Source organism: Vicugna pacos, chromosome 6 (genome assembly GCF_048564905.1).
Source record: "Vicugna pacos chromosome 6, VicPac4, whole genome shotgun sequence".
NCBI classification, from domain to species: domain Eukaryota; kingdom Metazoa; phylum Chordata; class Mammalia; order Artiodactyla; family Camelidae; genus Vicugna; species Vicugna pacos.
This window is the reverse complement of record NC_132992.1, coordinates 25,940,001-25,955,938: the sequence shown is the minus strand read 5'-3', so window position 1 is coordinate 25,955,938 and position 15,938 is coordinate 25,940,001. Positions and strand designations below refer to the sequence as shown.

Below are 15,938 nucleotides of genomic sequence, written 5' to 3'. Positions count from 1 at the left end.
ACATTACATTCAGTCCTCATGTCTCCTGGGACCTTTTGTAACAATTTCTCAGACTTTTCTTGTTTTTGATGATCTTGACAGTTTTGAGATGTACTGGTTAGATATTTTGTAGGATGCCCTCTATTGAAATATGTCTGATGATTTCCTCATTATGATAATCTTCTTAGAAGGAAGGCAACAGAGGTAAATGGCCATTCTCATCGCATCGTACCAGAGGTACTTATCAATGTTGAGGTTAGCCTTGATCACCTGGCTGAGGAACTCATATTTTCCAAGTAATCTACGTGAAAGCAAACCCACACAGTGCCTGGAACAGAGGAGGAGCTCAATGATACTTGATTTTCTCTTTTCTCTTCCATCTCAACTCTTGTATTAAACTCCTACGATTTTGTTCAATTAATATACTTTGACTTTGCTACGATGAAGTGTATTACAAAGAAGTTTTCTGGATGAATTGGGTCTCCATGTAGAGAAGAGTGCTTATTTTCAATGTACTAAGTAGACCTTATTGGGACAGAGTCTTACTTCCTACAAAGGCAGTGTAAGGGCACTAATCCTGAACATTACAACAATGCTCCAATATAATGTGATTAACCATCTACGTTGAAAGTAGGTGTTACCCATGTAATTACCCATGTAGTTCGTACTAGATTACAAACAGAAATCTCCCCCTTTAGTTCCACCCTCCAGTTTATCAAATGTTCAGGAACTATAAACTACTGGACAAAACCCCAGGCAAAGAATTTAAATTTCTGGGCTCTCTTTTTAGTTTTTCAATACTTCTTCAAGGCCTTAGAAAAAGTAAACATGTCTTTATCTTGACCCAACATTATCATTTATTTATTCTCCTGTATTTGAGTAGCTACCATAAGCTGATTTTCGCCTTTGTTCAGACTGTTCTCTGACCACAGAGATGGGGCTTATGTACTCTGGTTTTTCCTTTCATAACCATCATCATGCATATTATTACCTGCACCATGTCTATTTGCTCAGCTGGATTATGAGTTCCCTGGAAGAAAGGATCAACATTTGTTTCTGATGTATCCCCGCACCTAGCACATGGCTGGCACAATAGTGTTATAATACTTTTTGAATATACAAAAGAACTCATTGTATTAACTCATTCCTTAATAATTGAAAAGTACTTTCAAATTTGTTTTTGATTTAATTTTCTCAGAGCATTAAGATGGGTAAACAGGCTCACGGAGGTTAAATGATTTGCCCAAAGTTACACCAGTATAACTTGGTTCCAGAACCTGATATAATCGTTTTGATTTTTTTTGGTCTGGTGTCTTTTTCACCAGAAAAAGATGTTTTTAATTAAGGCACTATGCTAGGTAATGTGGGCTATATAAAGATATATAGTCATGTCTACTTCCTAGGGGTCAGAGGATGAATGAATGCGTTTTGAACACAGTAGGAACAAAAAGGTGTTACGAAGTATAAAGTATTATTAATACTGAGTGCTGGAAAGGCATTATTGATTTTATAAGAACTAAACATATTTTAAAAAAAAAGAATCCTCAACCAGCCTGTCTCAGAGGGTATTATACTTAATGCATGAAAAGTGCTTAGAGAGTTATAGTTAGAACTCAAGCCTGGTTTGTGAGCCAGGAACTGACTGCCTCTCCACCTATCTCCATGGGTAGCTTCTCTGATGTTCCTTTAGCCCAGTACAGCTGGCTTTGAAAAAAAATTCCAGGAATTTGGTCATTAAGCAATAGGAATTTGGAGAATTCACTGTCATTTATTTCACTTGGAAAATATTAATTACTTTTAAATTTTTAAGTGAGTGTTTGGAATAACACACAGTGATGCTCATAGGTCACTAAATAGGCATAAATTACTTAGCTGAAAAAAATTATACAACCTTGATTTTACATCGTTTTCGTTTTAATCCTGACAGCTGCCACGCTGTCTTTTCTCAAGGGCATTAACCCATGGTTTCCCAACAAAATTGGGCTGGCGTTTCCTTTTACTCCTTTCCTCAATTGGGGGCTACCCTGAGCTCAGGCAGCGGGCAGGGTCCGACACTTTAGGCTGTATTAAATGTACAATTATCAGATCAGCCTGGTTTGTAGCTATCACTTTATTTATCCCCAAATTCATTCTAACTCTTCTGCTTCCTTTTGATCTGGCCAGTTACATAACATAGCTAGCTATTTGCTTAAAGTTATTTAGCTGTGATGCCTGAGTGGGGTCAAAGTTTGGAACTCACCATATTAACTGTTAAAGAAGCCCCAGTATTTTGTTTTTGAGAGGTTTCTTTAAAATTGGTAGTATGCTGTTTGCTATTCCACTTATTAAATTTGTAAGCTTAGGAATGGATTTATGGATCAAAATGAGAATGGAGAATAAAAGACAGTATATTTCATTCTACCTGAATGCACGTTTAGGTAGGCTTTCGTTAATAATAGATCATTTATCTGTTGGAAGATCTAAAAGAATGACAAAAAGGTTGTTGGGAAACATTTTGCAAACAAAAATATATCTGATTTTTTTTTAAATTAAAAAATATCTTTTGGCACATGGGAAGGTAGTGCTTCTGTCCCAATCACGGTGATTTATTTGGAAAAGTCATTTCTTGTGAAATTCAAATTGTTATTTATCACAGAAACAACACTTAGGATCTGATTATCTTTTGAAACTCTGTGATGCACTTCAGGAAGTAAAGAAACATTTATTATTCTAGATGAAAATCCCAACAGATAAATAATTTAAGTGTTTGCTTCTACTAAACAGTTTTAATTCAATCAATGAGTTACGTCAGTTTGCCAAGTAATTAGAAAACCCCTTGGTTTTCTTTATATGCTTTGGAATGTATTTCAATAGATGATAAATTTACTCTTCTTTTCCTACTTCAATTTCTCTTAGGTATTTCCAATTATAAATATTTTATTGAATTGCTATTTCATAATTAAATATGGGTCATTTTTGAGGTGGAGATTGTGACGTTCAATTACGAACAGATACTGGAGTACGATGGTACTTTTTATTGGGAGCAGAAAGAGGTCCGAGCTTGGCACTTATACTGCATCGCACAATTTGACCATGTGCTCTCAAAGATCCCCCTCTATGCAAACAAGATGGAATTTATTTCACATTATCTCACCCCTAGTTGCACTAAGTTTCAAATGTTGATTTATTTGGTTGGGCCACTGACAAGTGTAGACTGAGCTGACCATAAAACTATGCTTAGATCTAATTCTACGAGGGGTCAAAGGGTGACAATTTATCCACTTAGTCTTGTAGGAATTAATTTTTCGATTTGATTATTCATAGCATCATTAATGAAGAAAAGCTGCAAGAGAAAACAGACCATTTTCAGGAATGTGATTCAGAACATTAACACCTTAATTTACATAAAATTAGTTACATACTGCTGCAGTAATTTAATTTGTTTGACCAGTACTTTGCAACTGTGAAAAATAGATTCAGAAAGGCCAGACAAGGAGTTCTACATATTTCCTCCAAACTAGTCTCAGAATAATATGAAACAGAGACAATTAATTACAAGACAATTCAGAATACCGTAGTGGCATGGTTTAGAAATACAGTCTTCTTTTTTCTTCTTCTTCAAAAATCATAAAATGCCTCCTTCATGCCTGAACTAACTTCGATATTTTCTCCAGGTTTCATTATAGTTGTATGAGTGAAAATAATAAAACTAAAATTGTACAATATGCATTATTGTCAGATAGACTTGTCTCAGTCTCTGTTTACCAACAGCAATGTAACTTAGTGTAACCACAGACATAAAGGCCCCAGATAGATATACTAATCTACTTGTTAAGCAGTTAACATCCAAAACTTAACCACACATACTTGTCCCAGAAGCCAAGTGTAACTAATTTGAACTTCAAATAATTAGATGATTCCCCTTAAAGATATCTTGAATGAATATAACAAAGCCTTCCATTTTTCCTGTCTTCATGTTTTCCCTGCTGTTGAAAATTTCTTGCACGCAAACATATTTTCTATTTTAAAATATCTACTTATAATTCAAAACTTCTTTACTATCATTGTCACCAGTAGCTGTACTCAACACTTCCTTTCTCCTGATACGCCTTAAATAGGTCCTACTCATGATTTTCTAGGTAGGATTTTCTTAGATCACTGCTCTTTCTGAAGTGTATAGTTACAGTCAGGTTTAATTGACTAGGGTAACCATTGTTTCATATTTTCCCTGCACCAGCTTATGATGATTTGGTTTCAACTTTGCTTTTATATTTTCTACATCATTAGGAAAATGATTTGTTCTTTTTTTTCTGTCAAATGCCTGGTCTGTGCAGTGATGATACTGGTATGGTCAAAAGTATCCCAGGTTGATATAGAAGGTAATTGCTATCCGAAGTTTTTGTACTAACAAAAGCATTTTTTTAAAAATTTTCTCACATTAACTAATTATATTTATTTTTTCAAATATATAGGACAATGCTTAACTTGTTATTGACACTCAGTCAGACAGCTTATACATCATTTTCAATACAGGAAAGAAAATTTAGTTTTGTCATTCACCTGTCTGTGAAAGAATGATGAGGATTAAACAAAATAAAACCCTGTCAAACTTTGTAAATATTTTTTCCCCCAATACATCTTTTACTAACTTTAACTGGATCTATATTGTAAATCAAATAATATCTTTAAAGCAATACTCTGCTCTCATTGTCATGCAGATATCTCTTCCTGGTGACTTTCCCAAATGGAATGCAACATTGTGGAGTATTTGGAAATTCAGGGAGCTTGGATTTGATCTTGACTTTGCTATTAGCTAGCTCAGTGTCCTTGGGTGAGTTCACTAATAATTTCTGAGCCTTAGTTTCCTTGTGGGTGAAATGAGGGTTTTAGATTTGATGGTCTGTAGAATCTTTTCTGGTTCACTAAATTCAGCATTTGATACAGCAGTTTCATTTGTCTATTTGTTTGGTACATTTAATTTCTCCTACAGGATGACACAGCTGAATATAGACATGATTATGGACATGGTTGAGGTGAAAGGGCAGTATAATTTTAAAAAGTGAATGCTAGAGAGTAAGGCAGAGTTCCAAGTGGACACAAAGACAAATTGTCTTTCGCCTTTGCCCTATTTTTTTCCCATTAAGTCTTGACTTTGGTCTTCTTTCCAAAAGAATCCCAAGGTAAGAAGAAGACTATAGAAGAACAGATAATTCAGTACTAAAGTCCACTTCATCTAGACTGTGTTTTGCTAGTGTAAACATTCCCCAAGATTACAGGGGCAAGGAAAATCATGCACTCTCTTTTGGATTCAGTAGCCTTATATTATCATGCCCACCCCTAAAATAATAATAATGATAATAATAATGGCCATTATAACTATAAAGCTTTGGATTCCTAAAATTAGACAAAATGTCTGTTCCAGTCAATGTATTTATATCATCACTTTGTTTTCACTATTTAAGTCTCCTTTCCAGAAATAGTATATACCTCACAATTAAGTTTGCTTCAAAATAAACCAAATTTCAAAAGAATCAAAATCAATGAAGATAATTTTAAAAGTAGAAGATGGTTTCCACAAATCAGCTCTCTGGTCTAGTCTGCAATATTCCACAAACTCTGGAAAGCTTCCTAATCTAGTCATTTGTCAGAGTGGTATAGGTCAAATGATTTGCTGAATCTAACTTTTATCGATCAGATGCTGTTTTAGGGAGCCTGCTCTGAACATTCCTGATAAAATGATAGACTTTCTTTGAATAATACATGGTTTGTACCCTAAGCTGTACCACACACACACACACACACACACACACACAGAAACCCTGTCAAACCTATAATGGAGTAGATAACGGAATAAAAGAGCAACTTCCATCATAGCACAAGATAGTAACATGGAGAAACTGAACTGTTAAATCAAATCCGTGAAATTCATTTTCTTTGTACAACATTAAAATATATTCCATAAAATGGCAGAGCAATCCAATAAAAGAACAGGCTCTGAAAAGAGTAATTTGTGTGCAACAAGGTTGTACGTTTAATAGAGTTCTCCCATAGTTTTGATCACATTTAGAATTCTATTGCTTTTTGTTAAATTTTCTCAGATTTTTTTTAAACTTTTCATCATTTCTTTGAAATATATGAACCTTTCAATGTATAGATAATTTATTCAGCACCTACATTTAAATACTCTGTAGGCATAATTTTTCTATTAAGTTTTTTTCTATAGCTGCTTTCACTTTGTCTCAAATAGATTACTCATTGTCAACAAATTATAACAGGACTGGTCTATTAGAGTATCAATTCTTGGGTTCATTTCAATATTTTAACTATTTGCATAACAATTTTTTCAGGAAGTGAAGCTTCTATGAGTCACTATTTCAGAAAAATTATCAGAATATATGTAATATTATTAATTTTTATATCTGCAATCAAACAGAAAATAATTTCTTTTGCTATGATCTTATGAATATGAACATGAGGCTGTTTATGATCCTGTATTATTATTTTTCACCAAAAATATTTGAGCAATTTAAGGATAACTAAGTGTAAATGAAGATTGGTTATATTTTAAAAAGCAGATTTTCAATTCCTCTAAAAGCACAAGCCACTTTATTTTTTCAATTCTTTTATCTATCTTTACTAATATTACCAATTATGAAGATTTATTTCACCACAAATATTTTATTTACAAAAATCCATAATTATGTTTAATATTGTGTTAGAAAATATAATTTTGTCTTAATATGAACTACATAAAAAGTTGTTCTCCCTTAAGCCTGTATTAACTTACTATTTGATAAAAAACAATTTATCTATGTAAAGACATAGTGCTTTTAACAAGTGGGTTCTTTTATAATCATGCTAATTTGGCTGAAAACTACAAAGAGAAAAAGAGAATATGTTCTGGCACATTTTCTACATTTTGTTTCCTCTTTTAGGAGAGAATATTGGGCGGTTTCCAATTAAACTGAAATGTGGCATGGAAGTTATCAATCAAATGTAATTATTTTGTGCAAAACAATATCACACACAGAATCAACATATGCAACAGGGGAAAAGTGTCAGAAGACATCCGTTATTCCTAGGACAGCTCATCTCTTACTGAAGCAATGAAATTCTAGAAACACTGCTCTAGGCTTCCTGGCATCACTCACTTTGGCCCTTTTTCCTCAGGCTCCCTTATCTCAAAGGAGGCTTTAAGGAGCTTTGTACACAAGATACAGAAATGGAATCAGAGTGAAACTATCTGTAAGGTCAATGGTACCTTTCTTCATGGTACCAGGAATCCTTACTTTAGTTTCATTTTAGGCATCACAAACCAGTACTCTATGTGTACAGTTTTGGCAGGTGGTGATGCAGAAGGCAAAGCATGACTGTTAAAATTCTCTTACACATCACTCCTCATCCTTCTGAACTTCACACAGCCCAAGTGCAGCAGGACTCTGGTTGCCTGACACCTCCACCATGACATCTACTGGAGATCTGGCTTTCCCCTGGCACCCTAAGAGCACATATCCACCCTTTTATTCTTTCAAGACCTCTTCTCTTGAAGAATTTAATTGTGAGTAAAGTCTACAGGTTCATGTATCCAGGGATCACAATGCCGCTTGCCACTCAATAGTGAGTTAAAGCACAAATGGCAAATGCGTGGTGCTCTCCATCCCCACCCATTGAAACATAAGAACTGATCTTACCATTCCTTCTATCAAGTTTGCATAAGACTTCAGATGCCTTTTCTAAACAGCATTCCAAGAAGCTGCTTCCAAATGATTTGACTTACAAATTGAAACCAACATTTCTGAATTAATGCTTATTGCATCCATGTGTTATATTTACACTTTAAGGGGTTTCTGGTGGCAGTGATTAAGCCCAAGTGAATGGATAGCAATGCTAAGCATCAGGACAAATTGATGTTCCTGGAAGAGAAATTTATGGAGCACTTCTTAGTCAAGCTATGCTAATCATACGAAATCCTAAAACGCAATTCTTCTCCATAAGTTTCCACAGGTAAATGATGTAAATAATGAGCAGTCCTTCCACTAAGCTATTATGCAATACACATTCCTCTGGGATACCACTTTTTTCACATTATATTATAACTACCTGTTCTCATCTCCTTTTTCCATATTGGATTCCAAGCACCTTGGAAGTGGACTCCATGGGTTATTACTCTGCAATGTGCATCTTTGTATCCCCAGCACAGGACCTCATAGATCAGAGCTGATCACATGGAGTTGAACTTAGTTGAATAACGTAGCCCTATGGAATGTAGTGGCTGGAAGGGATCTCATACACCTCCAATCTCGCTTTCTCACTTTACTGATGGTGGGAACTGAAAAGCTTCACAAAACTGGTTTTACATCCCTGCCTTCCAATGGCCAGCTTTGTCAACAAGGCCCCCATGATTTGATTTAGCCTAGCTCTGCAGTGTCACTTGCCTCCCATCCGACTCCCAAACTCATTCACTTGACTCTGGTCACACTGGCCTTATCTCTGGTCTAATATATGCTTAGTTATTTCCCATTCCTGAGTCATTAAGAACTTTGTGTGTATCTTCTAGAAAGCTCTTTCTGCCACTCCTCCCCTGTGCCAATCCCACTAGTCCCTCAGGATTCACCTTAACATTCACTTCCTCCAAGTGGCCTTTACCTGGAGCTTCAGTACAAATTTGGTTTCCCCAATGACTCTCTCAAGTTCATTAGTCTTCAAAAAACCCTATTCTTTTTCCTCACAATTCTCATTTTTCAACTATATGTGTAATGTCTATTGTTCTGATTAGATTGTATGCTACATAAAATCAGGAATATTTCTTTCCCACCATTGTATCCCTAGCACTTATTTCAGTGCCTGATGTTTAATAGGTGCCCATTAAATTTAGCTGAAAAATTAAAATAGCTAGTTAATGTCAGAACTATGGCTTGAAATGAAGATTTCTATTCTTATTCACAGTCTTACCCCCACAGTGACAGCCTTTCATGAAGATCTATGAATGTATGCTGCCCTAAAGTGTTCATCATGAAGGAATGGTGGTTCTAAATTTCACCACCTAGTAGTATAGATATAATTTTTTCAGATTTTTAATCTTTGATTTAATGACTAAAATAGTCTTTTTTGGTAACCCCCTGGAAATTGATTTCATAAGAATTTATTTCAGAAGTTGTGTTTGGGCAAGTACTAATCTTAAGTTTTTCTTAAGCAAACAGCATGAAAAGTCTTCCATAACTACAATAGCAGTAATTCCAAACTGTACATAGCATGGCAGCTTGTTGAGGGGGATGGAAGGTCGGTAAAAGTAAAATTTTTAAAGTTAATGGAAGTAGATGTTAAATTGTGTCTTCATTACTTCTTTGCCTTATGATGCTGCTTCTGAGACTCAGTTTTCTTATCTGGAAAACAGAAGCTAATGATAGTACTTACTCTTCTTTATTTCCTGTCTGACCCAATCTATTCTTTCTCTATCCTACCTGCAACCTAGAATCAGATTTATCTCAATAAATATGTATTAATGAATATAGCTTAGCATAGTGCATGTGAAACAGGCATCTATCTCTATCTCTATCATCTATATATCATACCCATTATAGTGTCTGATACAAAAGTAGGTCCCACTAAATGGTGTTATGATGCACTACAATGCTTTTGCCAATACAAATATTCCATAAAAAATCAATGCCTTTTCTTTAATAAACACAATTCCATAGTGAAAACAAGTGGATGGTCTACTGTACAGGCTGACTCTGATGTAGCAGATTCAGAGAGACCACTACTAATTTTTCTCTTTAATTTTCTTAATTCTACTCTAATTCAATGTTAAAAGTTACTTCTCATTTTTTTCATTTACAAATTATACTATTGCTCAAAAGAGAAATTGAGTATGTTAAAAGCAATGGGATACTGTCAATAAACCCTTTCATAATATTTTTCAAAATTAAAACACACTCACTTCAATAAATAAGAACTGTGTGAATGTGTGGTTGGTTATACACACAAAAAAGATAAGTTGGGAATTTTTAAACATTATGCACATAACTGACAAAAGGAGACCTCTCTGTAGTTTGCAGGACATTTCCAAGGGATCTCCTCATTTTTTGTACCCTATTCTCATCACTCTAAATGCATCTTGTTTGTATATTTTTACTTAATTCAAGATTCATTACATCATCTTCATAGAGGATTTGCTGATTTCATCAGAGCATTGACATACCCATTCCCCAGTGTAATTATTGTCATAGCCAAAGATATAAAAATTATGAAAATTTGAAGCTTTTAGATATTAAAAAATATTTTGGTTGTCATTATCAAAAGCTCATAATGGTAGAGGCCATATGATGTTCATTCTCATGAGGTAAACTTAATGAATCTAAAAGACACGTGAATGTGGCATAAACACATGAATTTCATGTAGGATAAGTGGCATTACTAAGTTGTTAAGAGCACAGGCATTGACATCAAAACTCAGTTTCTCATCTGTAAAATGGAGATGATTAACAGTCACTATCTGACAGAATTACTTGAGGTCTTAATGAAACAATGCACTAAAGCATCCAGCATATTGCTTGGCTTATTTTAACACAAAATAAATGTTTTGTTGTTGTTGTTGCACAAACCATATGCTGACGACACAATCCTGCATGGGGAAATGAGGGGGCATGAAATACATTTTGTGGTGTAAAGTGTAATGAACGCTGTAATCTGAAGAGCAGATGAATGAGGAGGGGCCAGCACTTCTTTCCAAATCTGTCTGTGTAAGAGTTAAGCTTTAGAGGTAACAGGAGTGGGGTTTGGTCAACCAGAGAAGTAGCGGGTCAGGGGACACAAAACCTGGCAGAGGGTTAGAAAAAGGGATAGGAGGAAAGGCTGCATAGTATAAAAATGTGCCACAGGAACTGATGCTTATGAACTAAAAAGCCATTCCCTTATTATGAGTTATTGGTGGCTGCTATTGATTTGAAATTTAGTGACAAGCTAAGATGTTCTCCAGTCAGATGATGATCTACAGAGGCAATGGGTCCAACTTCTGGAGGACATTTTTTTTCCTTTTTGTCTGTCATTTAAGCTGTATGAAAACCTGTGTAAATACTCTTTTGGGTCATTATCCTTCTGCACATCACTGATAATATATTTGGACCTAGTTATACATTAGCCCTGTTAAATTTATTTGTTTTTCACAAATCATTTTTGAAAGCGTCCACACTTTATCAAGGCTGCTCCTTAAATCTAACATATTTATCGTACAGGATTTTATTTATTAAATTATATTTGCCATCAAGAGAGACAGACATGAATACAATGTTTAAAAAGATGTCTATTGATGTGAGGAAAAAAAAATGCAAGTCCTGAGGTGGAATCTCAGTGAGTTGGAGAAATGTAAACATCCCCCACATTTAATCTGCACATGACAAAATGCATTATGGTCAAAACAGGATCTCCTCTAAATCGTAGCTTTCTAACAGTCTAAACCCTGCATAATATAAGCTTATGCTTTTAGTTAGGCTTTCTTTTCTTTTCTTTTTTAAATTCCTTGAGCAACCATTTTGTCATAAATGCTACTAGGTCATTGTAAGCATCTTCATTCTTACAACACTCTTTTATACATAGTTATTTCAGATACATTAAAGCCAGTTATAATTACCTTGGCGATAGAAAACAACACCTTTTTATGCAAGGAGGATGTGCTATACGGGGTGCAACGTATACTGGTGTCAGAAGCAAGTTATTTTCATCAGACAATTATAGTTGTCTTTGACATCAGGCCTACATTTCCCACCAATTAGTGCAAACTGCAGGGTGCAAGTCTAGATTTCTGCCACGCTAGCAGCTAGTGGTACTAAGTGGAATTTAGGGCATTTAAATACTGTAAGGCCCAATAAATATTCTGCTTTAACTTCAGTTGGTTTAAATCAATAAGTCTGTGTTGTCTGCACATCATTTTTCCTCAGCAAGAAAGTACATATGGATTTTATTTTTTTGTGGGGAAATTAATTCTTCTTGTCAATAAAGTGCTTAATTTTCATTTTAACTGCATGCCTCTACTGCATGCCACTGAACCATTTATCAGGCCAGACTTACAACCACTAGTAGGGACAGTGGTGGAGGTCAGTGGAGGACTGTGGTGGAAAAGAAGTGTTCAGGGGTGAAAAATAAAACTGACTTTTCTCATCCTAATTAACTGTACAATTATTTAATAGTCTTTAAAATTATTCAATTGCTGAAATGAAACAGTGTAACTAAACTAAAAGGGCACTGCCCAAATTTTTAAAGTACCTTATTTTTTTAAGAAGTATATAAATGAAAATGTATGTGACTCTATGATGCTCGAACTAAGGAATAAAAAGTGGACATGTAGATTAACCAGCTGTTTTGCCTACTTGGAATCTAGAAGCCAGTCTGGTTCACTTTTATTTATGAAACTGACTAATCAGTCCTTTTGGTGATTATCAAAATAGTGTTTGGTCCCCATCAGTTTCCAGTTCAATGCCAGACTTTATACCAGAAACAGTACACGACCAGGTCTCTGCCTTCAAGCGACTTAATCTCAAACGTAGTTATCTTGCTTTACGTCACTTATGAGACTAAGCATTTTCCTTAAGTTTCAGAATTTCAAGTATTGTATAGTCAGCTGTATTATTTAAGATTTCATTTCTTGAGTTCAGGTATTGTCATTTCAGCTAAGTCTCCTGGGAATTTTATTAAGAAGTGTACGAAAAAGGGATGAAGCCGTTGTCTCTTTTCAACTGGAACCTAATTTCTCTCTCAAACACCAAGCATGTGAGGCTATCCAAAAGCATTCTTCTTAAAAAAGTAAATGTAGTTTAAAAAATTCAATAGCAGAGAATACTGTAAGGTGGTACTGTAATGTATGGACAGTGCAGTCTGTTGCCATCATGAAAGCATGTAGGTGGGACACTGAGCCCACATGGAGATGGGGGAAGAAGGTTCTTAGGGCTGTTCAACCAGAAATGAACAGATACACACTACTATATACAAAATACATAAACAACAAAGTCCTATTATATAGCACAGGGAACTATATTCAATTTCTTGTAATGAGCTGTAAATGGAAAGAATCTGAAATATATATTTCATATATATATATCTGAAATATATATTTTATATATTATATATATATAATATATAATGTATAACAATCTCTTTGCTATATACCTGAAACTTTATAAATCAACTCCACATCAATAAAACATAAGAGGAAAAAATGCAACACAGATTAGGCAATTCATCTCCCCTTCTTCTCAAAGGCTCCAAGGCTACCCCTCACACTTCCTGAACTCCTTCTGCCCTTTTTCCTCAAAGAAGTTTACATGTATTCTGGAAAGAATGCCATAGAAATATAGCATTGGGCATGCAAGTGAAAATGAAAATGAGAGATGGAAAGATAAAGGGGCCACAAATGGGTATTGGTGATTCACTCAGTTATTCATTTAGCATTCTTTGAGAATCTACTGTGAGTTAAATAGCATGGGGGTGAATCAGAAATAGATCCTGACCCCAAGAATGTGTGGTCTAGGGCATCTGAGATAAATACATAGATAATTATAATACAAAATAAAGAGTGATGAGCACCACAAGAAAGCCATAGGAGAAACACGGACAAGAGTGTTCAGAAGAGAAGGAGGCTACTTGGAGGGTCACATAATCAGCCATTCTACTCATTTCTCTGAGTAGCTTCTGATCTAGTCTTGGTGTTTCTATTTTTCTCTGCTGCAAAATTAGGGAAAGATAGCTGTTTTAAATATGAACTACTATCCATGAGTAACTGTAAATCTCTCTGCATTGAAGTGTTAATTTAAGGTGTTGTATTTATAATAAATGAACCACTTTAAGTGGTTGAAAAATATACCTGTCTAAGGGGAATGCAGCTACAACTGCTCGATAACCATCCTTACTGATCCACTTTGGGTGAAGTCAGCTCAGAGAAGACGACATCATTCCTCAAATTTGTCACATAACGCATAATAAAAACTACCAGTTGACTAGCCTCGGAGATAAAAGTCCTAAACTCAGTTAAGCAAGTCAGAGGAACTTTGTCTCTTTTCTTTGGAGGTTAGGGCAGGGGGTAGCCAGGTCTACACAGTCAGCTACTTTTCTCTCCCTAGGGTGAAAGGAAGCAAATGCTATCATGTGATTCAGACTTCACTTGTTATAATTAAGTCCAGCATCACTCACTTCCCTAGACCTACCTGAGCATCTAACCAAGCAATGCACTTAAGAATTAAAAGCATCATAAAATACAGCCTATGAGTCTGAATATTATAACCACACGTCACCATGACCCACGGTCAAAAGATCTCTCCTAGTGACAGTCACCCTTGAATCCAACCCCTCTGAGCAGGGGGAAAGCAGTGTCTTCATGAAGCAAACTATGGCTGCAGCTTTACTACTATTTTATCTCTTCCTCAAGTTTTCCTTCTCCCAGAATATGCTCCTGGAATGTCATCAGTGCAACAGCTTCCTTTCAAGTGGCACTGAGTGTATCTTTCCAATGGTGCATGGAGGATATAAGCTCATAACACCCATTAGCATTAATGGGAGTTATCCACGTAAATCCCCTCACATCGATTAGAGAATAGGCCCCTTCTGATTTTAGAAATCTTTCCTGTGAGGATTTCCCCTGTGTCTAGTATGGGCATATAAATGGCCATTTTATTGTATTAAATATGTATCACATCCATCATTTTTAATGCTGTGCTGTGATGAAGGCTTCTCAGTTCTGGGATCAGTTCGGAAAATATTTAAACTTGGCAAGCTAAACAAGCCTCAGCTAAGAAAGCCTAAGGGCCCCATTCAGAGGAACATTATCTACCATTTATGCTTGATTTAAAAAAAAACACAACTGAAATTACTCAGGAAAAAAGTGTGGACAACATTGTTTTTGACTAAATTACAGGCTTTTAATATTCATTAGCGGTGACTTTTTCATTATTCAACCAAGAAAATCTGTACATAAACCAAGAGAAAGACATGGCTGCCTGAGAGTCACAGACAACTACTAGTGTTTGTTAACAACAAAATAATAACAATTCTATGAGATCAGCTTAGATTCTGACCCAGGGCGGCTGCGTTGAGTGACCTCTACACAACTGTCGCTTTCCCTGATCATGATATTCATGTACAGGTGCAAGGTGGAAAATAAATGAAATCCATATTTTTTCCCATTGGTGTTATTTGGGTTGTAACTTTGCTACAAAGAATGGCTATTTGCAAGACACCTAAAGTGAACATTGGCCAGGCTGCAGAATGCAGGCATAATTATGCACAGATATATTTTATTAAGCCCTCAGATGAACATGCTGTCTTCGATCAACCACACTCCCCCTCACGCCCCATTGTATTATGCATCCCTCTTTTCACACACTTCTCTATTTGCATAATAAGTAGCTTTGGAGCCTGACCATGTGGGTTTGATTCTAGCACTGTCTGTACAAGATGTTTGACCCTGCACAAGCTAATCAGACTCTCTGATCCTCAATTTCCTTCTCTGTAAAATGGGAAAATCATATATTTGTTGAAAGACTGTGGTCAAGATAAAATAAGACAGTGTTTACGAAGCCTTAGCATAGAATAGGTATTCAATACACGGTATTAAGTGACTATTAAGCAACTACGAGATTGTTACACAAAGGATGTGGGAACAGATTTGAGAATCTGTGCCATCTCTAGGTCAGTCAGTGCTTGGGTAGGATTTCTGGCTATAATGCCTGCTGCATGGAGGATGTCAGGCAGTGTTGCCCCCACACAAACATCACAGGCGTTAATGGAATAAGCCCATTTCCTACCTCTATCTTCAAGTGCACACTTATGTTTTACACAGTACAAAAAGGAATGGAAACATTATCTCATTAGCATGTATCTCTGATCACATACTTCTTTTAGGGACACAGTAGGTCTTTACAATACAGCTGCTGCATCCTAGAGGATTTGGCAATAGGGGAAATACAACTTTGGTTCTGCAAGAAGCAAGAAGA

At 35.6% G+C, this 15,938-nt stretch overlaps 1 protein-coding gene across 2 annotated transcripts in view; it reads left to right on the top strand.

Moving 5' to 3' along the window:
• The first annotated feature begins 995 nt into the window (after window positions 1-995).
• The window catches only part of TMCO5A (transmembrane and coiled-coil domains 5A), a 437,463-nt gene continuing 422,520 nt past the window's right edge, over window positions 996-15,938 (top strand). For both annotated transcript variants that reach the window (XM_072962707.1, XM_072962702.1), the window contains exon 1: window positions 996-1,004. Coding sequence is in view for 1 of the 2 variants with exons in the window: in XM_072962702.1 (XP_072818803.1) it covers window positions 1,001-1,004 (4 nt within the window). In the remaining variant the exon portion in view is untranslated. The remainder of the gene's footprint in view (window positions 1,005-15,938) is intronic.